Consider the following 25,240-nt stretch of genomic DNA (forward strand, 5'->3'; position numbering starts at 1 on the left):
AAAACCTGTGGTTAATTATTTCAGGTAGTTAAGAAAATCCCCAGAATTATGATTTTGCTATATAGATTTTTATTGCATTATAGTTACATGCAAGTTAATTACCTTCATCACTTTTTGGAGATCATCTATAAAGTAGTCATCATCTGATAAATAATGATTATGTTACTGTACCCCCAAAGCTATAGGATTTAAAATTTTCCTTGAAGAAGTATTTAATCTAGTTGGGCCTTATGAAATATAGTCTTGAAATAATCAATGAATAGTATACAATTTTATTAGACTAAGCACAGTAAGAGTGATATGGAAAAATGAGTGAATAGATAGGTGAGAGAATGACTTAGTTTAAGCTTATTTTTCATTTTTTCTTCCCATGAAACTCTTGGTAACATATATTCCTCACTCTTGAAATTCTCTCCACGTTTGGCTTCTGTGACATTTTATAAATCCCACGAATATTTACTAAATGAATATTCATTGGGACACAATTTAATTCTCACAAACATCTGCAAATTCAATATTGTTATCCCTATTTTTTTTTAGATAGGGTCACTGAGTCTTAATTGGGTTAAGAACTTAGTCAAGTTCACCCAGGAAATGAGCAACACAGTTGGGGTTTAATTCCAGATATTTTTCTTCTCAAATGCTTGCTCTCGGTTGCTACATTTGCTTTTTTATTTTTATTTTTTGACATTTCCTTTGGTCAATTTCCTTCTTCCATTATCTATTTGTTGGTGTTTTTGAAAGAGTCAATCCTTGTCCTGATTATTCTGTCTTTAAACACTCCTCCTTGTGACTATTTCCCCAGTTTTCCATGACCACTTCTGCTCAGATGATTCCTCCATTTGTATCTGATCCCTTTACCCAAGTTCTGATGTTCAGTTTTATACTTATTTCTGGTCCTTGTCATTTGGAAGTCCTGTTAATATTTCATATTTTTGTCTAAAACTCAGCTCTTTACCCTTCTCCCTCCTTATTTCTCCATTCTTGTCATTCTGCTCCTGTTTCCCTGGGCTTGAAAATGTAATGAAACTTGATGTATGTCTCCTCGTCTCTGTTTTTCTCTTTCCAAGCACAGAGATGCCAAACCCTGTTTTGCATTTCATCATAATATCATAACATGTGGCACTGTTCATCCTCTGTGTTTCTACTCTCGTGTAAAGCCTCTGAGCTGATTTCCCTGCCCTCAGTCTCTTCCTGTTCTAGCCCATTCTGCAATTACTTTTATCCAAGGAGATAGTAATTGTTATTATTCTAATAAATGATAAGTAAATTTTATTTATTTAATAAAATTAAATAAAAGTAATACACTTAAAAGAATTATTTATGAAATAATAATAAATAATAATAGGCAATTTTTTGTGTGTCTTCGTGCCAGAAGGTGCATTATTTATTCATTATAACAATCCTTTGAATTACCAGTATTTTTCTCATTTTAAGATTACAACACTAGAAACTCACAGAAGAGTTAAACAAACTTCCCAAGATCACAAGTTTGTAAGTGTCAGAGATTTGAGCTGAGTTCTGCCAGATTCCAAAGTTCATGCTCTGAATGCTTATTCAACTAGGACATATTTCAGAATGAAAGGGGAGATACTAGTAACTTTTCTGAGATAACAGGCATAAACTGGGATGGTTCTAGAAAAGCCAGGACTTAGATTAACTTTATAAGTTCTACATTCTACTTTCTCTTCATCAATTACAGCCAAATAAATAAAGGGAATGGTTGAGCGGACATTTACTTTTGGGGTAAAGAGCCATATACTTATCTTTGTACTCAAGTTCAGGGATGATTGGAGAACAGCCTCTTAGAAATATCCAAAAGAAATGTGGGATACACAGGAAAGGAGCTTAACAGGAAACTGAGAACTAAAGACACAAATTTGGCAGTCATCCATATAGACGGTTTGTTGAAGCCATGAAACAAAGTAACTCACTGAGAATTTAAGGAAGCAGAAAAATCATGGAAAAAAGGCACAGAATTGAATTCTGGTAAATGTGAAATATGAAGGGACAGAAGTAGAAAGATGAGCCAATATGGGAGGTGTTTCTATTAGACTATGCATTTCTTTCTGGCACAAACCATGCCTTTTGTATCCCTGACCTCGCATATTACTATACATGCTGAATACACTTATTAAATCAATTTAACGTTAAGGACATTGCAGACCCATATGACTGGTGTTAGATGAATTTAATTCTGTCTTCTTTCTCAGGAGTTAATTAAGGCTATTTAAAGTCTGTTGAAATGACTATTTCAAGTGCTGTCTCTCCTCTCTGTCCAGGTTTGGGCTTCTTCTTGTGGTTGGGAAACTAGTAAGTTTAGTGATTGACCCCGTGCCATACTGTCACCACTTGATGATCTACCAGGAGTCTGAGCGCTAACACACATGCATGAGACATATATGTAAAGATATTTTATTGTATGTAAATGTTCACATGCTTTGTAATGTAACATGTATAATATATAGTTTAAGTAAGAAATAGATACGAGAAGAAAAAAAATTTTCAGATAGTTTTTTTTTCTTTTTTTTTTACTTGCTGCTTGTACTGAAGTGAGTCATCAGGTAACACAGCTTTAGAGAAGCCTTGCCAAAGATGCATTTGGAAATGCAGTTGTCATGGCAACTGTCTCTGAAGTAACAGACAAAATCCCCCATAGAGCTTCCAGAGAACCTCCAATGTCTTCTTTGCACTTGGATCTCAAGGAAAGCCTGCTTTATGGATTTACGTACATTTTGTTTAATGGATTGTTTTTCTCACTTTGTAACTTTTGTGCAGTGGGACTGAGACTGAGATAGGGATCCATTAGGGTCACTCCGGGGTGTGGACAATTCTACGTGTATAGCGACAGATGAGGCAACCTCATTGCTGACAGTGAGCAAGTCTTCACTGAGATGTGTGCAATTCCTCACAAACACACGGGCTTGCGTGTGGTGGTTTCACTTCAACTTGCCTAAAGATGGACTTCTGCTTTTGTGTTAAGATTTTATAACTTTTCCAAGAATATTTCTGCCATTGAAGCAGGATCAAAAACATATCTAACCTGTGGGCATACTGAAGCTCTAATTTCCCCAAATAGAGATGTATTTCTTGGCTATGAAATCTATCATCCTTAATACACAAAAGCCCCTGGTTAGGGGTGTGAAAGGCTAGTTGCCACGGGAAACTATATTAGTCCCTGTATTAATGAGATCCCCTCCTGAAAATGGTTTTGACAATGTTTAGAGGAGCCAACTCTGGTGTCTGGAGACAAAATTGGGTGTTGTCAGTTATGCACACTAAGTGTCTTGTGATTGCTTAAGAAGCTCAGCAGCATCCCTTGCCCCTGTGACATTTGGAGCTGGACAGACCAGAGTGTGACTCAAGATTCTAGAATCTCTTAGCTGTGTGTGCTTCTCACTTTTCAAGTGGAGATTAACAAGATTAACATGTCTAATTTATGAAGGTACTGTGAGAAATAAATGAGGTAAAATTGTCTGGACATTGTTGTTGGATCCTTGGTGTCTGTATGAAGGTGCTGGGTCAGATACAGTGTTTGCTACACAGTAAGTTCTCAATACAAGGTAGCAAGAAAAATTGTGCTTAGAACCATGTGACCTGAATGAAAGATTAGGTCATTAAAAGCCCAATGGAGCATTATCAAGTGTGAAAACAAACATTTCCTTTTCCTTAGGGAACTTGGTCTCTGGCAATGGCCCTGCGGGAGCCTGTAACTACTCTGAGGTCTCTACTCCAGAATAAAGTTCTCCAGACGCTTGTTATCCACGGTGTTAGGAAAGACTGCTGTTTCATCTCTGGAAGCTGGGCAGAAGCCTCGGGGCAAAGCCACAATCAGAGATAGTGTTCTTCATCTCAGCAAAAGAACCAAGATAAATTGGAGGCTTTGATCCTCAAAGTGGAGAAGCAGAAGCAGTCGGGGTCTGGACTCCAAGCTGCCACGTTCTTTTCAGCAAGGCCAGTTGGATTTCTGCAAAAGAGATGGGAGAGAGGCAGTAGACAGCAGCCTTGTGGCTCCAAGCTGAAGGGAGTGAGTGCCCGTCTGAGCCACTGGGTGCCACAGCAGAGTGGTTAAAAGCTCAGACTAGGGGAGCCAGACCACGGAGTTTTCCTGCTGCTGCAACTCAGTTGCACTGGGGCTTTGTGCAAGTGGCTTAGGTTTGCTATCCTCATTTCTGCAATGGTGATGGTCCTCATGCCACACAGCATTCAGATACATTTGGTAAATGTTTCTCTTCTTTTTTCTTAGCCTTTAATGCATAACATTCCATAATTACTCCTTCATTATTATCCTATACTAATTCCACAGCCATACCAGTAAAGACGGCGGACAATACAACCTCATCTTACCGCTCCGGCTAGTACAGACCCCAAAGTAGAAGGTCTGGAAAGGTCAAGTGGTTCCCACCACTCCAGAGAAGGGCCGCCGGTTTTACCTACTTGATCAGGGGCTGTAGAGGGAATGAAGTACACAGCGAGAGGGCCACGGCGAGGGGTGGAGGGTTGCCCCAGCACAACTCTGCTGACTGTCTCCTTAGTCACATCAGCCTTCACTCTGCAAATGTCACCCTCAGACAGTTACTAGGATGGCTAAAGGCACTTGGGGAAGGTGAAAACAGAGACAAGGGAATGAGGAAATACCTTCTTGAAGTTCAATAATCTCTCTGCTCCGATGTCATTCTTAAGAAGGGGAGGATTCTCTCTTTCTTGTTCTCTCAGTGACTTTTTCCTTCACAGCTCTTCCTAGAAGAGAATGGCTGCCGAGAACTCCTCCTCCGTGACAGAGTTTATCCTCGCAGGCTTAACCGACCAGCCGGGACTCCAGATCCCCCTCTTCCTCCTGTTTCTAGGTTTCTACATGGTCACGGTGGTGGGGAACCTGGGCTTGATAACCCTGATAGGGCTCAACTCTCACCTGCATATTCCCATGTACTTTTTCCTCTTCAACTTGTCCCTCATAGATTTTAGTTTCTCTACTGCCATCATTCCCAAAATGCTGATGAGTTTTGTCTCAAGGAAGAATATTATTTCCTTCACAGGGTGTATGACTCAGCTCTTCTTCTTCTGTTTCTTTGTCTTTTCTGAGTCCTTCATCCTGTCAGCGATGGCGTATGACCGCTACGTGGCCATCTGTAACCCACTGTTGTACACGGTCACCATGTCTCCCCAGGCGTGTTTGCTCCTTTTGTTGGGTGTCTACGGGATGGGGGTTTTTGGGGCTGTGGCTCATACAGGAAATATAGTGTTTCTTACCTTTTGTGCAGATAACCTTGTCAATCACTACATGTGTGACATCCTTCCCCTTCTTGAGCTCTCCTGTAACGGCTCTTACATAAATGTCCTGGTCATCTTTATTGTTGTGACCATTGGCATTGGGGTGCCCATTGTTGCCATTTTTATCTCTTATGGTTTTATTCTTTCCACCATTCTCTGCATTAGTTCTGCTGAGGGCAGGTCTAAAGCCTTCAGTACCTGCAGCTCCCACATAATTGCAGTTTCTCTTTTCTTTGGGTCAGGAGCTTTTATGTATCTCAAACCCCCTTCCATTTTGCCCCTGGACCAGGGGAAAGTGTCCTCCCTGTTCTATACCATTGTGGTACCCATGTTTAACCCATTAATCTATAGCCTGAGGAACAGGGATGTCAAACTTGCCCTGAAGAGACCCTTTTCCGGAATAAGCTTTTCTTGAAAAAAATTTTTAGAAACTGAGAAAAGAGATACTAGGATTTTTAAAAATCAGATTGTTTTTGTGATGATTTTTTTTTCAATGAAGAATCTAAGATTCCAGTGCTTTCCATCCTGTATACAGAGAAAATTTTAACTCTCTTTTCCGAGTGGATTTATTCTTCCCCACCCTCACCCCCATCTCTTCCCTGTTTTATGAAGAAACTTCTACACCTATGGAATATTCAGTGTTGAATGGGGCTTAGGAATAATTTTATCTTTCCCCTTTATATAATACACCACACATTGGAGACTCAGAAGTATTTGTATATTTGCCCAGGAACATAAAATTACCTAGTGCCAGACCTGGGACTGGAATCCCAGCTTGAATCCCAATCCACATTGTTTTCCTTTATGCTATTCTTTATTGTCTCATCTCTTTTTGGAAGATTTCATTTCACATGCTAGTTGACCTAACCAATTTAAGTTCTAAATATATTCACAGTAATTTCATGCTATTTTTCACAGGATAATTTTAATGTATCACTTTTTGCAAGAACGTAGGAGGTGAAACGTTTTGTTGAGGTGGTCTTGGCAAAATGACAAGATCAGTGTTTGATGAATTTTATAATGTGTAAGTGGGAAGTATGTTAGGTTTCATATAGAAGTAAGCGTGGGGCCCACTGACTTGGTGAGTGGAACCCTAGGGTTTAGAACTAGTTTAATGGTTTAGAACTTCCAAGGGAGAGATTTAAAATTCGAAAGGATGTGAAGATGTTGGGTGGAGGTGTCATATGTTATTTTAAGACCAACAGAGACAGCCTTTGGAGTTTCATTTCGAGGGTTAACTTGGGTGTTAGAGGTCTTCTGGAGAAATATGTAGTTCAAGATGGTTGGGAGCTGCACTATCCAATATGGTAGTGACTAGCCATGCATGGCTATTGAACACTTGAAAAGTGATCATCCATATTGATATATACTGTAAGTGTGCACTGTAAATATAAAATACACATTAGATCTTTAAAGAATTATTATAAAAAATATAAAACATCCTATTGATAATCTTCTTTTTTTTTTTTTTTTGTATTTTAGTAGAGACAGGGTTTCACCATGTTGCTCAGGCTGGTCTTAACTCCTGAGCTCAGGCAATCCACCCGCCTCGGCCTCCCAAAGTGCTAGGATTACAGACTTGAGCCACTGAGCCCAGCCCCCATTGATAATTGTTATATTAATTATATGTTGAAATAACATTTTGGATATATTATGTTAAATAAAATATATCATTAAAATAATTTTTCTTCAGTTTTTTAATATATGTACCAGAAAATTTAAAATTGCATGCATGGTTTGCATTATTTTCTACTGGATGACACTGGTCTAGAGGAAGTAACAGAGCAGAAAATAGTTTGGGGCACATATCAGGGAATCACCAAGCAGTTGCTTATTTATTTATTTATATTGAGTCGGAATCTCGCTCTGTTGCCTAGGTTGGAGGGCAGTGGCGCAATTATTGGCTCACAGCAACCTCCACCTCCTGGGTTCAAGCAATTCTCCTTCCTCAGCCTCCCGAGTAGCTGGGATTAAAGGCGCCCATCACCACACCCGGCTAATTTTTATATTTTTAGTAGAGATGGAGTTTCACCATATTGTCCAGGCTGGTCTCTTGGTGAGGCCGGTCTCAAACTCCTGACCTCATGATCCACCCGCTTCAGCCTCCCAAAGTGCTGGGATTACAGGCGTGAGTCACTGTGCCTGGCCGTAGTTGCTTATTAGAAGAGGCAGTTGATATTAAATTTTCAGGCCTTGCAGAAAGCCATTATATTTCAATCATGGGACATGTGGTGAAGCAATGGTGCTCTCTAGATAAGCTAATAAATCCCTAATATCATGTAAAGGGAAATATAGCTGTATATAAAGAATCTAAACCCCCTAGGAGTGGTAAACTTTCTTTGAGAAGCAATGTTAAGTGAAATGCTAGGGAAATATTTTTACTTAGGAACTTTTCTGTAGGGAAGTCCCCTTCTACTGGTAAATAAGGGAAGTTTGCAGAAATGTTTAGTTTGCACTACAATGATTCTGTTCAATGTTGGTGAAATGAAACGAATTAGTGTACAGTGGCGGGATTGTGGTTTAGATGGGATTGAATAGACCACTGAATCCAAGGGACCTATAATTTGGGAGTGGGGTGGGTGTGGTGGGTATGTAGTCCAATATCAGTAATAAAATAAAATAGACACTACCTTTATAAAATGTTGTAGGCTAACATACAGTAAAGTGTACAAATTTTAAGTGTATTGCTCATTGAAATTTTTCATATGTATGTGCCTGTGTAACCGCAACCTGGATTAAGATGTAAAATGCTTTCAACCACCTTAGGAGGTTTTCTCTTGTTCATTTCCAGTGAACACTACCCTCTCTCAATGCCCATTCCCAGAGCTAGCCACTATTCATATCAACATGCACTGTACTGTTTCTGATTTCTTTTCCCCAACATAAAGGCTGTGATACTCATCTGTATTGTTGCATGTATGCAGAGATTAACATTATTATTTTGTCTTTGTGTAGTATCCCATTATGTGAATATGCAGTTATTTATCCTGTTAATGAACAGTTAGTTTTGAGTTTTTGCTTATTATTAATAAAGCTTCTATGAACATTTGTGAACATGTATTTTGGTTGAACTATGGAAACATTTCTTTTGGGTATATAACTAGATGTAGACTTGCCCGAAAATAGGGTAGACATAATATTTAGTTTTTATAAATACTGCCAAATGGTTTTCAAAAAGGTTTGAGTCAAAAAAGGATTCAAGTCCTTTATCAAGTTTTATTTTATTTTTATTTCAAATTTTATTTTATTTACAGGTTTGTTACATGGGTAAATCATGTGTCACTGGGTTTTGGTGTTGGATTATTTTGTCATGCAGGTAATAAGCCTAATACCTATTTATCAAATTTTAAATTTTCAAATAGTTCATGGCTCATCTTTTAATTCTATTAACAGAAGTTCTTAATTTTAGTGAAGTCCAATTTATCACTTTTTAAATTCATGAATTGTAGATTTGTTGTTATATCCAAAACTTTTTGTTTAAGAAATGTTACAAAGATTTTCTCCTACACCTTATTGCAGGAGTTTTGTATTTTTTTTTTCACATTTGTATCTGTAACCCATTTTGAGTTTATCTTTGTATGTATTGTGAGGCATGGATTATTAATTATTATCTATAATAATAATAATTTTTTTGCACATAGCTTTCCTGTGGTTGTTCATCTTAGTTAAAATTCAACTGATCTTATTTGTGTGTGTCTGTTTCTGTTCTCTCTCTTCTGTTCCTTTCATTTATCTATCTTGAGAGCAATACCATACAGTTTTGATTACTGTAGCTTTAGATTAATTATTGAAATCAGTTAGTGTAAGTCCTCCATCATCATTTGCCGTTTAAAGAGTTGTGTTGGATATATTAGGTCCTTCGAATTTCCATATTAGTTTACAGAATAAACTTATAAAGTTCAACAAAAATAACCTTCTGAAATTTTAATGGAATTGTCTCGAATCTGTGTATCATTTTGGGGAGAACAGGCATTTGTATTCCCTGTAGCAGTGAATGACAGTACCTACTTTCCTATAGTCTCTCCAACCTAGCATCTTCTCGGAATTTTCAAATTTTCCCACCTGATAGGTGAGAAACAGTTTTTGTGTTGTTTATTTTTGCATTTCTCTTATTATGAGAAAGATTGGGGATGTTTTCATGTTTTTAATGGCTATTGGTATTCCTATATGGTCTATTTTTTTTTTACCTTTTCCCCACTTAACTATTGGGATTTTGATCTTTTCAAGTTTTAAGAGAGCAGTATATTAGGAATAATCGTTTTTACCTGAGGTGTAAGTTGCATGTATTTTTTTTTTCCAATTTGTGATTTGGTTTTTTACTTCTCTCATGATATAACTTTTTTAACTTAAATGTATTAATCTTTTATTGTTTCAGGTATTTTAATCAAAGTTAGAAGTGTTTTGTCGCTTCTTAGGTTATGAAGAAAATTCATTTTTTAATGATATTTTTATGATGTCATTCTTTTACATTGGAGTGTCTCATCTATTTAGAAATTATACCAGTGTATCATGTAAGGAATAGATCCAACTTTGTCTTTTTTCTTATGGTTATCCAGTTATTTTATTGTCATTTATTAAATAGTCCCTCTTTTTTCTACCTTTGAGTTCCTGCCTTTATCTCGTACTAAATTTCAAAGGCAGTTGGGCTATTTCTGTGCTTTTCCATTCTGTTCCATTGGTCTATTTATCTATCTACCCATAAGCCAATATCACACTACTTTAACTGTAGAAGCTTCATTATGTTTTCATATCTTGAGGGTAACCTCCCACATATTGTTCCTCTTTTTTAGGATTTTGCTGACTATTCATGTTTAACCATCATCTTTATAATGAATCTGTCTAGCTCCAGAAAAAAACCTGATGGCATATTTGCTGCACAGATGCATTTAAGATTGCATCTTAAATTTAGAAGTAAATTTAAGGAGAATCAAAATCTTTGGATCTTGAGGCTTCCAATCATAAACTGTGATATGCCTTTCCATGTCTTGGGGTCTACTTTAACATCTTTTAAGAGTGTTTCATAATTTTCCTCATCTATGTTTTGCATATTTCTTATTATAATTGTGCTTGGGAATTTTGTTTTATTTTGTCTTATCTTTCATTAGATATGATTATTACTTTTATATATATATGCATTTTATGTATTACTCTGTTAATTATTTACTTTGTAATGTAGCTGTTATTATTTGTAGAGATTTTTCCATAGATTCTCTCAGGCTTTCCAAATACATAATAAATTTTCTCTGTATAAAGACAGCTGTAATTTTTCCCCTCTGATTCCTTTTTTTTTTTTTTTTTTTTGAGACGGAGTCTCGCTCAGTCGCCCAGGCTGGAGTGCAGTGGCGTGATCTCAGCTCACTGCAAGCTCTGCTTCCTGGGTTCAAGCGATTCTTCTGCCTCAGCCTCCCGAGTAGCTGGGACTACAGGTGCCCACCACCACGCCCGGCTAATTTTTTGCATTTTTAGTAGAGATGGGGTTTCACTGTGTTAGCCAGGATGGTCTCGATGATTACAGGCGTGAGCGACCACACCTGGCCCCTTCTGATTCTTATGCTTCTTATTTCTTTCCCATTTACAACTGTATTTTTAATAACTTTAATACAATGTTAAATAATTGCTTACAGTGAAGGCTGTAAGCATCCTGGTTTTGACGCTAGTGTTTTCAAACTAAGTTGCTGTATTTGGGCTGAAATTTATATATTTTGCCATCTTAAAGAAGTATCCATTATTCCTTGATTTAATGAATATTTTAAAAACATGAATGGAAACAAGAGGGCAAGATGGCTGACTAGACGCAGCCAGGTGGAGCACCTTTTACTGAGGAACTGAGATGACTGATCTTCAGAGGGAAGGCACTGAGGGTGGATAGAGGGAAGACACAGAAGCTGGGCTGAAGGGGAAGAAAACTGGGAATGCGCATGAGGCTGCCATGCACGAGGACTCATTCCTGGCCCCCAACAGCTCTAGGGGAATGAGTGAGTTGAACTGGCAAGAAACAACCTGCTCTCACCACAGGGCTCTGGAACCCCAGCAGGAGGAGGCCCTTCGGCCACCATGGACACTCTAGTTGGCAGGGAGGGCTGCTTAGAGAAGTGGTGGGGGCAGCAAGCCAGATGATGAGCCCAGAGGGTTTGGTGTGGGAGTATCCGTAGCTGAGCATGGGCAGGGACAGCCATTCCTCTAGGCTCAACTTACTCCCATGGGAGACTTTAACCCAAGAAGGACTACTCAACTCTGCAGGGCAGTCTTGCCCATCAGACAGGGCTGGTTTGACCTGAGCAACCCTTGGGCTGCTGGCCTCTCCTGGGTCCTCAGCCTGGCTGTGCCTGCCCGCGAGGCAGTCTCAGGTGCCATGGGGGCTGCACCATAGCTTCTGCACCGGCAGATTGTGTTTGACTGGTGGAGAGCTCCCACAGGGCAGCCTCTGTGGCCACACACCAGTCCACATGCTCCCTCTCTCCTCATATGGTAGCTTCCGTCAGGCCCATGACAACTCCCCACATCACTTTGCTGGTGAGTGCCTGCATGGGCAGGTTTTGCTTTCCTTGCCCTGCCAGTGTGCAGAAGTGCAGTCTGCCCTGCAGTCCCCTGACTGCCTTTGCAGACAGAGCCTTGGAAGCAAAGACCCAGCCAACCCTACTCCCGCCAGTGCCCCACCATTGTGCTAACAGTGGATCCTCCCTTGTCCTGAGTGATCACTACTGCTTGTGGGTCACAGAGGAAGCACCCAGACTTGTGCCTACAAGTTCCCCACCCCCAAAGCAACACCACCTCCAGTGTGACTGTGCACACAGTTGCCAGCAAGGCCTACCCCCTGCACCCCCTGGCTATGTTGCCTCTGCCACTGTGGTGAACACCTGCAAAGGTGAACAAGGACAGATCACACTGTCACTGCACTATGAAATGCTTTGGCTGACACCACCCATCAGAGTGTAGTGACCAGCAGTCCAGGAACACCTCACCAGCAACCAGTGCAATGGATTACTAACCATAAGGAGCCAGAAAACAAAGTTGGGGCACAATACAAGTCCCCCAGAGTTAGAGCACACAGGAGTTGGCCCCCTAAAATCTTTCAGGTAGAAAACCTGTCAGCTGAATCCACCTTATACCACAATCAAACCCTCAAGGTCATCAATAGGATAAAAGGAAAAAAAATCCATCTAAAGTCAGCAACCTCAAAGACCAAAGGTAGATAAGCCCACAAAGATGCAAAAGAATCAGTGCAAGAACCCTGACAACTCAAAAAGCCAGACTGCCTTCTTTCCTCCAAGCAACCACATCACCTATCCAGCAAGGGGTCAGAACTGGGCTGAGATGCTTCAAATGACAGAAATAGAATTCAGAATGTGGATAGGAATGAAGGTCATTGTGCTATAGAAGTACATTGAAACACAATCCAAGGAAGCTAAATATCATGATAAAACAATGCAGGAGCTGACATACAAAATAACTAGTACAGAAAAGAACATAACTGACCTGATAGAGCTGAAAAACACACTACAAGAATTTCATAATGCAATCAATCACAACTATTAATAGCAGAATAGACCAAGTGGAGGAAAAAATCTCAGAGCTTGAAGCCAAGCTTTCTGAAATAAGATGGTTAGACAAGAATAGAGCAAAAAGAATGAAAAAGGATGAATAAAACCTCTGAGAAATATGAGATTATGTAAAGAGATCAAATCTATGACTCATTGGTGACCCCAAAAGAGATGAGGAGAATAGAACCAACTTGAAAAACATATTTCAGGATATCATTCATGAGAACTTCCCCAATCTAGCTCTTTCCCAATCTGCCTCTAGAGAGGACAACATTCAAATTCAGGAAATGCAGAGAATCCCAGTAAGATACTTCACAAGAAGATCATCCCCAAGACACATAATCGTCAGATTCTCTAAGTTAAAACGAAAGAAAAAATATTAAAGGCAGCTAGAGAGAAAGGTCACATCACCTACAAAGGGAAGCCGATTAGGCTATCAGTGGACCTTTCATCAGAAGCCCTAACTAGCCAGAAGATATTGGGGGCCAATATTCAACATTCTTAAAGAAAATAAATTCTAATCCAGAATTTCATATCTGACAAAATTAAGCTTCGTAAGCGAAGGAGAAATAAGATGTTTTTCAGACAAGCAGATACTGAGGAAATTTGTAACCACCAGATCTACCTTAACAAGAGTGCCTGAAGGAGGCACTAAATATGGAAATGAAAGACCACTACTGGCCACTAAAAAACACACTGAAGCACACAGACCAGTGACACTATAAGGCAACTACATAAACAACTTTGCAAACTAATCAGCTAACATCATGATGACACGATTAAATCCATACATATCAATACTACCTTAAATGTAAATGGTCTAAATGCCCCAATTAAAAGACACAGAGTGGCAAGCTGGATAAGGAACCAAGACCCATTGGCATGCTGTCTACAAGAGACCCATGTCACATGCATTGAAGGTCAAAATGAAGAGATGGAGAAAAGTCTACCAAGCAAATGGAAAACAGAAGAAAGCAGGAGTTACAATCCCAGTTTCAGACAAAACAGACTTTAAAAAGCCAAGGATCAGATGGATTAACAGCTGAATTGTACCAGATATACAAAGAAAAGTTGGTAGTCTTCCTGCTGGAACTATTCCAAAAAATTGAAGAGGAGGGTCTTCTACCTAACTCATTCGATGAAGCCAGTATCATCCTAATGGCAAAACCTAGCACAGACACAACAAAAAAAGAAAACTTTGGGCCAATATCCTTGATGACCATCAATGCAAAAAATCTCAACAAATTACTGGCAAATACAGTAGCATTTCAGAAAGCTTATCCACTATTATTAAGTAGGTTTTATCCTTGAGATGCAAGGTTGGTTTAACATATGCAAATCAATAAATGTAATTCATCACACAAACAGAACTGAAGACAAAAACCACATGATGATATCAATAGATGCAGAAAAGGCTTTGTATAAAATTCAACACTGCTTCATGTTAAAAACTCTCGATACACTAGGTATTGAAGGAACAAACCTCATAATAATAAGATCCATCTGTGACAAACCACAGCCAATATCATACTGAATGGGCACAAGCTGGAAGCATTCCACTTGAAAATTTGCACAAGACAAGGATGCCCTCTTTCACCACTCCTTTTCAAAATTGTATTGGAGTCCTGGCCAAGGCAATCAAGGAAGAGAAAGAAATTAAGGACATCCAAATAGGAACCAGTCAAGCCAATGGCCAAATCAGCAATGCAATCCCATTCACAACACCCCCTGCACCCACCTCCACACTACCTAGAAATACAGATAACCAGGGAGGTGAAAGATCTTTACAAGGAGAACTACAAAACACTGCTCAAACAAATCAGAGATGATACAAGCAAATGGAAAAATATTCCATGCTCATGGATAGAAATAATCGATATTATTAAAATGGCCATACTTCCCAAAGCAATTTATAGATTCAATCCTATTCCTATGAAAATACTACCATTGGCATTCTTCACAGAACTAGAAGAAACTAGTTTAAAATTCATATGAAGCAAAAAAGAGCCTGAATAGCCAAGGCAATTCTAAGCAAAAAGAACAAAGCTGGAGGCATCATGTTGACTTCAAACTATACTACAGTGTTACAGTAACCAAAACAGCATGGTACTTATAAAAAACAGACATATAGGCCAATAGAACAGAATAGAGAACCCAGAAATAGGCTGCACACCTACAACTATCTGATCTTCAACAAACCTGAAAAAAACAAGCACTGGGGAAAAGATTCCCTATTCAATAAATGGTGCTGGGATAACTGGCTAACCATATGCAGAAGATTGAAACTGGACTCCTTCCTTACACCATATACAAAAATTAACTCAATATGGATTAAAGATTTAAATGTAAAACCTCAAACTATAAAAACCCTGGAAGGCAACCTAGACAATACCATCCTGGACATTGGAATGGGCAAAGATTTCATGACAAAGATACCAAGAGCAATTGCAATAAAGCAAAAATTGACAAACAGGATCTAATTAAACTACAGAGCTTCTGCACAGCAAAGGAAACCATCAACAGAGTGAACAGAAAACCTACAGAATGAGTTGCAAGCTGTGCATCTGACAAATGTCTAGTATCCAGCATGTATAAGGAACTTAAATTAATTTATAAGAAAAAAACCCATCCCATTAAAAAGTGGGCAAAGGACATGAACAAACACTTCTCCAAAGAAGACATACATGCAACCAACAATCATATAAAAAAGAAACTCAACGTCACTGATCATTAGAGAAATGCAAATTAAAACCACAATGAGGTACTATCTTATACCAGTCAGAAAGGCTATTATTTAAAAAGCCAAAAAATAACAGATGCTGGTGAAGTTGTGAAGAAAAAGGAACACTTATACACTGTTGGTGGGAGTGCAAATTAGTTCAAGCAATGTGAAGGACAATGTGGCGATTCCTCAAAGACCTAAAAACAAAGATACTGTTTTACCTATCAATCCCATTACTGGGTATATACCCAAAGGAATATAAACTATTCTTTTATAAAAAGACACATGCACTTGTAGGTTCATTGAAGCAGTATTCACAATAGCAAAGACATGAAATCAACCTAAATGTTCATCAATGGTAGGTTGGATAAAGAAAATATGGTACATATACACCATGGAATACCATGCAGTCATACAAAAGAATGAGATCATGTCCTTTGCAGGTATGTGGATGGAGCTGGAGGCCATTATCTTTAGCAAACTAATGCAGCAACAGAAAACCAAATACTGCATGTTCTCACGTATAAGTTGGAGTGAAATGATGAGAACACATGGACACATATGTGGGAACAACACACACTGGGGTCTATTGGAGGGTGGATGGTGGGAGGAGAGAGAGTATCAAGAAAAGTAACTAATGGGTGCTAGGCTTAATCCGTGGGTGATGAAATAATCTGTACAATAAACTCCCATGACACAAGTTTACCTATGTAACAAACCTGCACTTGTACCCCTGAACTGCCTGTTGTGGGGTTGGGAGGGGGGAGGGATAGCATTAGGAGATATACCTAATGTAAACGACGAGTTAATGGGTGCAGCACACCAACATGGCACATGTATACATATGTAACAAACCTGCACGTTGTGCACATGTACCCTAGAACATAAAGTCTAATAAAAAATAAATAAAAAATAAAAAAATAAATAAAATAAAAGTTAAATTTTAAAAAATTAATGGATGTTAAATTTTGTCAAATTCTTTTCTTCTTTGGGATTTTATTTTCTCAAAATCTCCCCGTGTTTCTTAGACCATCAATCTCTTCATCTTCACTGAATCTTTTACCTCTAAACTTATGCAAACCTGATTTATCCTTAAAAGTTTCGCTTGATACTTCTTCTGTCTTTCTCCTTTACCTCCCCAGATTAAGAAAAGTGACCAATGCTTCTTTCCTCTCCACATTCACATTCTCATGGCTATTTTTGTTTGTTTGTTACATATACAGTTTATTCCCCACATTTCCTTTTGTACCCTAGTGCAGGGTATAACACCCCTGTACTTGTATTTAAAAATCTGATTTTTCTATGCTGTTGAGGACTTTTTGTTCAGTTTTCAGGGCATCTTGAGCCACAAGTTTAGTTTCTGTTTATGTGCCTTGATTACCGTCCTCACATTTAGGCATGAAGTCAAGAGGTGGAAGGGGCCACTCTGTCTGATCTAAATTTATTTATTTATTTAAATTAAATGTTTGATTTTGATATAATTGAAGATTCACATGTAGTTGTAAAAAACACTGCAGAGATTCTATGTACCTTTTACCCAGTTTCTCCCAATGGTAATATCTTGCAAAACTGTGGTGCGATATCACAACTGAGATACATTGGCACGGTCAAAATACAGAAAAGTTTCGTCCCCATAAGGATCCCTCACATTTCCTGTTGCCTTCTTATAGCCATACCTCCCTCCTCCAAAATGGAATAAATTGTTTATATGCACAACAACTTGGGTAAATCACAAGAGAATTATGCTGCATGGAAAAAGCCAATTTCAAATATTAAAGTCTCTATGATTCCACTTATGTAATATTCTTGAGATGGCAAAATTGCAGAAATAGAGAATAGATTAGTGGTTATCTGGCCTCTGGCCTAAACTTGAAAGTGTTATATCTGCTCCAGTTTTTCAAAACTATATTTTATTTCAAATATATGAGGAAAATAAATAGTATTATTTAAGAAGGTAAATTCTAGAAAATAATTTTACCATCATTTGATGAACACCATGTTTTGAAGGGAACTTTTTATAGCAGTTGGGTATAATTTAATTTTGTATTCTTTTCCAAATGTAGAAATTATGGAATTATGGAATCGTTATTGAATAAAGATATGAATCATTCATATAGTGAACTTCTGCCTTAGCCAAAATAATAGAGAATATGTACAGATTCCTGCCTCAAAAGAGAAGTATCTTTAGAAAAATGTCACCATGGTTATGTGTGATTCTTCCCTGCTGTCTCTGCAAATCTCATCACTGCTCCCGTACAGCCAATGGTAATATGACATTTACTTCTCTCTCTCCTTCATGAACAAGTTTCAAGCCCTCGTGGGGCAGCTTCCATTGTTATTTGAATCCCAATTTTTTTGGTAACTTTGAAAGTTTCTAGATAATTTTTCCGAAAAAGATAATATGATGCTGGACTTTGCTATGTTGGACATGTTAGGAGCCTAATCAATTGCCAGGCTCACAAATTGTGTTCTTGAATATTTGTCATTATTGCAGGGAGTCAGTCTAGGGATTCCCACTTGGAGTTAATCCTGCACCCTATCCAGGGCTCTGGAAAGAGGGGTTCCTGATTCTACTCTGGAGATTAGAAGTCTTTGTGGGAAGTCGAATTCTTTTGTTGTTGTTGTTGTTGTTGTTGTTGTTTTGAGATAGGATCTCTCTCCATTGTCCAGGCTGGAGTGCAGTGGTGTGATCACAGTTCACTGCAACCTCAACCTTCTGGGCTCAAGTGATACTCCTTCCTCAGCCTCCTGGGTAGCTAGGGCTACAGGTGCAAGCCACCATGCCCAGTAGATTCTAAATTTTTTTGTAGAGATGGGGTCTCACTATGTTGCCTAGACTAGTCTCAAACTCGTGGGCCCAAGAGATCCTCAGCCTCCCAAAGTGCTGGGATTACAGGTGTGAGCCACTGCACCTGGCCATGGGAAGTAAAATTCTGGGCAGACGTCAAAATGTGCTCTATTTGTAAAAACTATGCATTTTCCTGTTTATTACAGAAACCCTTCCCAGGAGAGTATCTGAGGGAAGTTTCTTTGGGTTTCCAGTCAGATCTCTAATCTATACACATGTAAAAGAAAACTCCTTTTAAATATCATCTTATGGCCCTAATGCCATAGATGGATATTTTTTTTTTCTTCAATTGGAGAGGAGTATTTAGACACAGACTTGATTTGAAACCATGGTTTTTAGACAAGAACTGATTCCAGGATAATGGAGGCTTTAGTTTTCTTACCATTACAGAAAAAGAAAAGAATATATGCTAAGGATTTCCCCACCCAAATACCGTCCAAGCCACCTCCCTTCCTAGGAAGTGGGAGCGCAGGGGCTGAAAGACTGTACTGCGGACCCTAAGCTGAATAAGGGAGTGTGGCTGCATGGTGGCATTGTGTGTCTCTTTATATTCTTCCTAATATGTAGGCCTGAAAACTGAGTATTTTGGAAATTGCCTCCTGGCCTAATTTGATTCTGGTGTGGGGGCGACTGAAGCAATGAAGACGGAGATCATGATGTCTCTAGGTCTCTTGTTAGTTCTCGTTTCTGATTCAAAATGTGGTTCCTGAGCAACCTGGGCAGCTACTGAAGCTCTCTGAGACACTGCCTCCCCGTATTTTCTGTGAGTACTATGTTTCCTGTGTGCACTGTTAGTATAGCCCAGCCTGAGGAGCTGGTTGTATCAGGACGTTTCAAACCTGGGAGTGCACTGACATGGGAAGGGCTCAGGAAGGTTCAGAAAGACACAGGAAGAGACGGGCATTCCTACATTACTCATCTGTCCTGTGCTAAGGCTAGTCATTCTCTTGTTAAAGCAACAGAAATTCTCATTTCAGAGTCATGGAATCTGTTTGGTCCAAAAAGAGGTTCTTCTGTCCTACCTGCAGAGATGACTCTCCAGAAGTGAGTAACTGTGGGAAATAGCTCAACAGAGACTCCTTTTATTTTTGTTTGTTTCACAAACAGACAACAATTCCAGCCTGTATGCATCTCCTCATTCTTGGTGCTTGGCCACTTAAACTGGGCTAAGTTCTCTCCTCAACATCCTGGTGAACTTGTCTTCAGCTTGTTTTTTTGTTTGTTTGTTTGTTTTCGTTTTTTAGATGTCCCACTCCTTTGTCATTTTAATTAAAATGATAACGAACTCTGTATCTGAGAGGTACATCACCACTAATTTGCAGTGCAAGATTCTGCCCTTGTCTTCAGCTGCTTTGCTATCAGTGAGCACTCTAATACTTTTGGCCTGAGGTCACTGTGGGATCTGTGTGCCTCAGGTCTGTTCTCTGCCAGTGCTTGCCTTGCACTGGGGTAGATATTGATGGCATTATGGCTCACACAGAGGCAATGGTCAGTCTGTCTTTCTGTGACCACAGCATCATCAACCACTGTGTGTGGCACACTTCTTTTCATCATACTCCCCTTAGAGCACCTGCTTCACAAGCTGGTGATTTTATAGTCGTAGCGTAATGATTGATCATCTTCATCTCTGACACACTGTGCTTTCTGCCATCCTCCCTTGTCTCTTTCCTGAGGCAAATTCAAAAGCTTTTCTTTCTCTTTGGATTAGGTACATGTACGTATCTTAGTTCACTTTCTGGGACCAGGGGCTACACTAGTGGTCTCTTGAAGGCTTGTGAAAATGCGGATTCCGGGCTCTGTTCACAGTTTCTGCTTCAGTAGGTTTAAAGTAGCACTCAGGAATTTTTATTCCCAGGAAGTTCCCGGGTGATACTGTTGCTGTTGCTCTGGGAACCAACCTCTGAAAACCACTGGGTTACCCTGTTATCTTCTATAGTCAGTGGCAGCCATGCTGGACTCAACAGCCAGTTTCCTGAGATGAGAACTCTGAGATTTTTCCTGTGATTTGAAGATATAGTGATATAAAAAGTGCAGTTTGCTTTTGAATTCTTTCATGGTATATTCTGCATTCTAAATGCTTTCCTTCTAAAAAGTGATGGTTTAACATTTTTTCCTCAAATGGTTTTTTTTCATCTTCTTTCCTCTCAGTGCAATCTTTATTTGGTTTTCTTCTTCTCAGTTATGGATTGAGTTTATCAGAAGACCCTAAGATGAAGATTCATATTAAAGTGATTTCTTTGAAGGCATTTCAGGCAAATCTAGTGGAGGGATGCACATATGAGTCTGAGGAAGACTGAGAAAGTGTGCAATGGCCAGCAAATTCTGACAATAGGCAGCTTTGGCTCAAACCTGCATGAAGTCTTTGAAGACACGTGACTCAGAATTATCCTGGGCAGGGGCCAGGCTTCGGGAATATTTTTGCCCTGACACACGTCAGTCATGGGTTCAAGGATGTTCCAGAGGACATACATTTCCTGGCTCTCCAGAGCAGGAGACGTGGGCTCTGGCACCTGGAGTAGGACTCTCTGGCAAATAAAAGTAAGTGCTGGCTGTTACGAGTTTGTGAAAGCTTACTTGAAATTGGTGTGCATCAAAATGAGAACAGGATCTGAGCTCATGGGGGTGGAGCACTGACAAGTATCTGGTACACCTACAACTGGCAGAGGTGTTTCTTTGTTACTGATGTAACATTAAGGAGAGAAGAATTGCATCTGAATTGGTCATTTATCATTCATCTCCTGAGCTTCCCTCATTCTGGATACATTTTCTGCTCTTGATATGTGAATGTAAACAAAACTCATAATAGAACATATCTATCTTTATCCTGATGCTCTACCTATTGAGGAAAATTTTGATTTTGCTAATTGTGAGTGAATTACTCCCCCTTGGAATGGAAGAGAAGTCCGTTTTGCTGTTAGTGGTATCTTGGCTTCCTATGCCGTTGCTCTTCCCAACATTGAGAACTGGAACCGCTGACTCCATGCCATTTATCCTGGCCCTATTTCATTAGAACAAAAAGCCTGGCAGTGTTCCAGAGACCTTACCCTCTTGGAGGGCTCGGATGACTTCTTGCTGCTCCCAGCACTCCTGTCTAATAAACCCAAGATATTTGGGTGGCCTACATTTTATCATCTTACTCTTCCTATCCATTTGGGCCTCATTTGTAAGGTTGTGTTTCTGACTATGATGATTGTCCTCTTATTTTGCCTCTTTTTTTTTTTTTTGAGACGGAGTCTGGCTCTGTCACCCAGGCTGGAGCGCAGTGGCGTGATCTCGGCTCACTGCAACCTCCGCCTCCCAAGTTCAAGGGATTCTCCTGCCTCAGCTTCCTGAGTAGCTGGGACTACAGGTGCATGCCACCATGCCCGGCTAATTTTTTGTATTTTTAGTAGAGACAGGGTTTCGCCCTGTTAGCCAAGATGGTCTTGATTTCCCAACCTCGTGATCCGCCCACCTCGGCCTCACAAAGTGCTGGGATTACAGGCATGAGCCACCATGCCTGGCCCTTCTGTTTGCCTCTTAAATGCATTCTCTGCACTTATCCATCCTGCTCCGTCCCCTGGGAGTCTGGTGAATATGGACTGCATTAGCAGACTCTTTTGCCCTTTGTCTTAGCAAGAAATGCAGGGAAAGAAGAGAGCATGGCAGTGCATTCATTCCTCTGGCCTCTCACTATGGGAGCGCTGTGAACTGCATCCATCCACCAGGAGTCACACTCATGCCAAGTGCCTCTCCCACACAGCTCTCCTTACCACTTCAGCCTGCACGTCGTGATGGTGCCTCCTTTACTAGTCCTGGGATGCTGAACAGTCTCTCGTGATTTTCCTACATCCTACACATACTTTGAAATTAGTTTCTATTCTCTGCCTAACCACATCATATAACACCATGTGCACCAGAGGGCCTAGCTGGTGGCCAGTGGGATTAGTTTTCTAGAATCTCTTCTGGCCATCTCTGTCTGTCTTTACTCACACAAATAATGGCAGAATGGAGTGCCCTGTTACTGCTCTGAATTCAAGAATGTTATCACAAGTGGGAAGTGCTGGTGAGTTGTTGCAGAATAGCGTCTACCCTTTTTCTTCTTGAAGTTGCATATGGTGTGGGAAAGCAGGCTTCTAAAACTGCTCACATTTTGCTTATGTGTCCAAAGATTGCATAGAATAATCTGGTTCCCCAGAAGTAGGTCAGGTCACCAACCAGTGTAGGGAAACGTCTGGGCTGGAGAGGAAATAGTTTTTGAGAGGTTGCCCTCTTTATATTTGCTAGTTACTTTTTTCAGGATAATTTGAAAAATAAATATATCGGCAGTGAAATAGTTCTTAGCTATATTTATGGGGTGTTGGAAGCAATAATTTAACATGCAACTATGTACTTATATGAGATAAGCAATTACGTGTTTTTCACAAGAGGAAACCTGGTTTTGGCAAATGATTTCCCTTCTTTCTAAATGGGCCGATTATTTCTGGCCCCAAGCAGATGATTCCTTTTAAATGGGCACCTATTTTTCATGTCCTAGCAGTGTAAAGAATGAGAGGAATCCTTTTATTTTACCCATATTTCCCTCTTCCCTGCTGAAGTTGGGTGACTGAACTGGAGATGAATGGCCTGGTTTCCATAGGCTTTTCTTTTTAGGACTGGCCTGTCCTCTGGACCAGCATTTGTACCCTCTTTTATGTACCCCATACCCCTTGGTAGGGAAGGCCTGATATTGTTTGTTTCTTTTGTGCCTGGGTTCGTTAGGCCTATCTGGGAAAAGCAATGAGGAAATCAGAAAACCCCAGTGTAGTTGTAGATTTAAGCTGTGTCCTCCAGTTAACTTTATCAGTGTTAAAGCTGAAATTTTGGGCCGGGTGTGGTGGCTCACACCTGTAATCCCAGCACTTTGGGAGCCTGAGGCTGGCAGATCGCCTAAGGTCAGGAGTTCGAGACCAGCCTAGACAGCATGGTGAAACCCCGTCTCTACTAAAAATACAAAAATTATCCAGGCATGGTGGCAAGCACCTGTAATCCCAGCTACTCAGGAGGCTGAGGCAGGAGAATCGCTTGAATCTGGGAGGCAGAAGTTGCAGTGAGCCCAGATTACGCCATTACACTCTAGCCTGGGTGACAGAGAGAGACTCCATCTCAAAAAAAAAGCTGAAATTTTGATCTCCTTCTGTGATTATCCTATGTCTTATTTCTCAATTTGTCTTCTAGCAAGGGTGTAAAGAATAGGATAAATGATCATCATCTTTAACAACCTCAACTACTGCCTTCTTACCCTTCCATCCATTCAGCGTTGTAGCCCACAGTATCACACGCCTTTGCCCAAATATGCAGGGCTTTACTGGGCTTCCATTTCCAATTTTTGTTTTTTGTGTTTTGTTTTTTTTTTTTGAGTTCCTCTTCCTGCAATGCCCTCCTTCACCCTCTGCTGTTAACCTGCTTATCATTCATGACTCATAGTAATACGCTCCTACTATGTTATAAATCTGACAATATATTTTCTTAGAAACAATGTAATAGTAATGTATAATGAGACATGGTTTCTGAGTAGAATTTAAAGTAAAATTGGCCAGGCATGGTGACTCATGCCTGTAATGCCAGCACTTTGGGAGGCCAAGGCAGGTGGATCATGAGGTCAAGAGATCAAGACCATCCTGCCCAACATGGTGAAACTCCATCTCTACTAAAAATACAAAAATTAGCTGGGTATGTTGGTGTATGCCTGTAATCCCAGCTACTCGGGAGACTGAGGTAGGAAAATCACTTGAATCTGGGAGGCGGAGGTTGTAGTGAGCCGAGATCGCGCCACTGCACTCCAGCCCAGGTGACAGAGTGAGACTCCATCCCAAAAAAAAAAAAAAAAAAAAGTAAAATAAATGAAAGTTATGATCAGCAATATGTTATCAAAGCAAAAATTCACTATATTAAAACATGTAATTGTGTTTCATCGAAGTCTCTAATTTTATAAAATGGGGCATGAGCTACTTTCTGAATTGATTATCTAGGGAAATTCAATAGACAATAAAACAAAGTTACACTGCCCATGAAAAATAGACCTTTATTGTGATTTTGACTACTTAAAACATAAACGTATGTTAAACAAATATTTAACAATAATGTAATTAACTTTAGTGAACATTAACATGAATTTAGAGATATGTTGATGACTTTTGCTATTTTATAAACCTGTCCAGAAACTTTTGAAGTGACACACATATTCAGTATCTCTCTGTGTAGTATGTAAGCCATGTGTAATATTTTCTATTACCATCAGAGCTGCATCATCCAACATTATTTTAAGAAATAATTATTGTCATAAAATGAAATGGAGAAACAAACTGTATATTAATACAATGGTATAATACACAGAAAAAAACCTCCAAAGTACTGTTGTGTATAACAACATAGACACATTGATCTCACAGACATAATTATCAAAAAAACCAGGGAACAAAATATGTCAAGTTCAAGAACAGGTAAAGTTGGTCTATAAAGGTAGAATACAGAATATGGGAACTTCTTGGGAGAGTGGTGTTGCTGTTGACTAAAGAGGGGCACGAAGGAAACTTCTGGGTGTTGGAAATGTTCTGTACCTTGATCTAAGTGGTGACTGCAGAGTGTGTTGCTCTCTGAAGATTTTTGCACTTTAAGTATGCTATCCATAGTGTAGGGTGAAGAAACACGGGTATATTATAAAAGGATAAAAAAAGAAATTCTGGGTATGATCGAGCAAAACGCTACCAGATGACACCCCACATGAAAAATTAAATGCAGACATAATTAAAGAAAAGCAAAAATCCCTGAAGGTGCTGTAGAACGAACAGAAGCAGACTGATTCTGGTAGGGAATGAAGAATCACTTGGAGCAGGGGAG

At 39.6% G+C, this 25,240-nt stretch overlaps 1 protein-coding gene across 1 annotated transcript; it reads left to right on the forward strand.

Moving 5' to 3' along the window:
• Positions 1 to 4,617: 4,617 nt before the first annotated feature.
• On the forward strand, positions 4,618 to 5,798 carry LOC101013292 (olfactory receptor 8B12-like). Its single transcript, XM_021926687.2, has one exon. It carries the CDS (start codon positions 4,751 to 4,753, stop codon positions 5,684 to 5,686), a length of 936 nt encoding a protein of 311 aa, XP_021782379.1. The 5' UTR covers positions 4,618 to 4,750; the 3' UTR covers positions 5,687 to 5,798.
• Positions 5,799 to 25,240: the final 19,442 nt, after the last annotated feature.

Source organism: Papio anubis, chromosome 12 (assembly GCF_008728515.1).
Source record: "Papio anubis isolate 15944 chromosome 12, Panubis1.0, whole genome shotgun sequence".
Taxonomy (NCBI): domain Eukaryota; kingdom Metazoa; phylum Chordata; class Mammalia; order Primates; family Cercopithecidae; genus Papio; species Papio anubis.

Excerpts from the sequence above, each read along its gene's own strand:
- LOC101013292 (XM_021926687.2), top strand. The coding sequence starts at position 4,751 with ATGGCTGCCGAGAACTCCTCCTCCGTGACAGAGTTTATCCTCGCAGGC.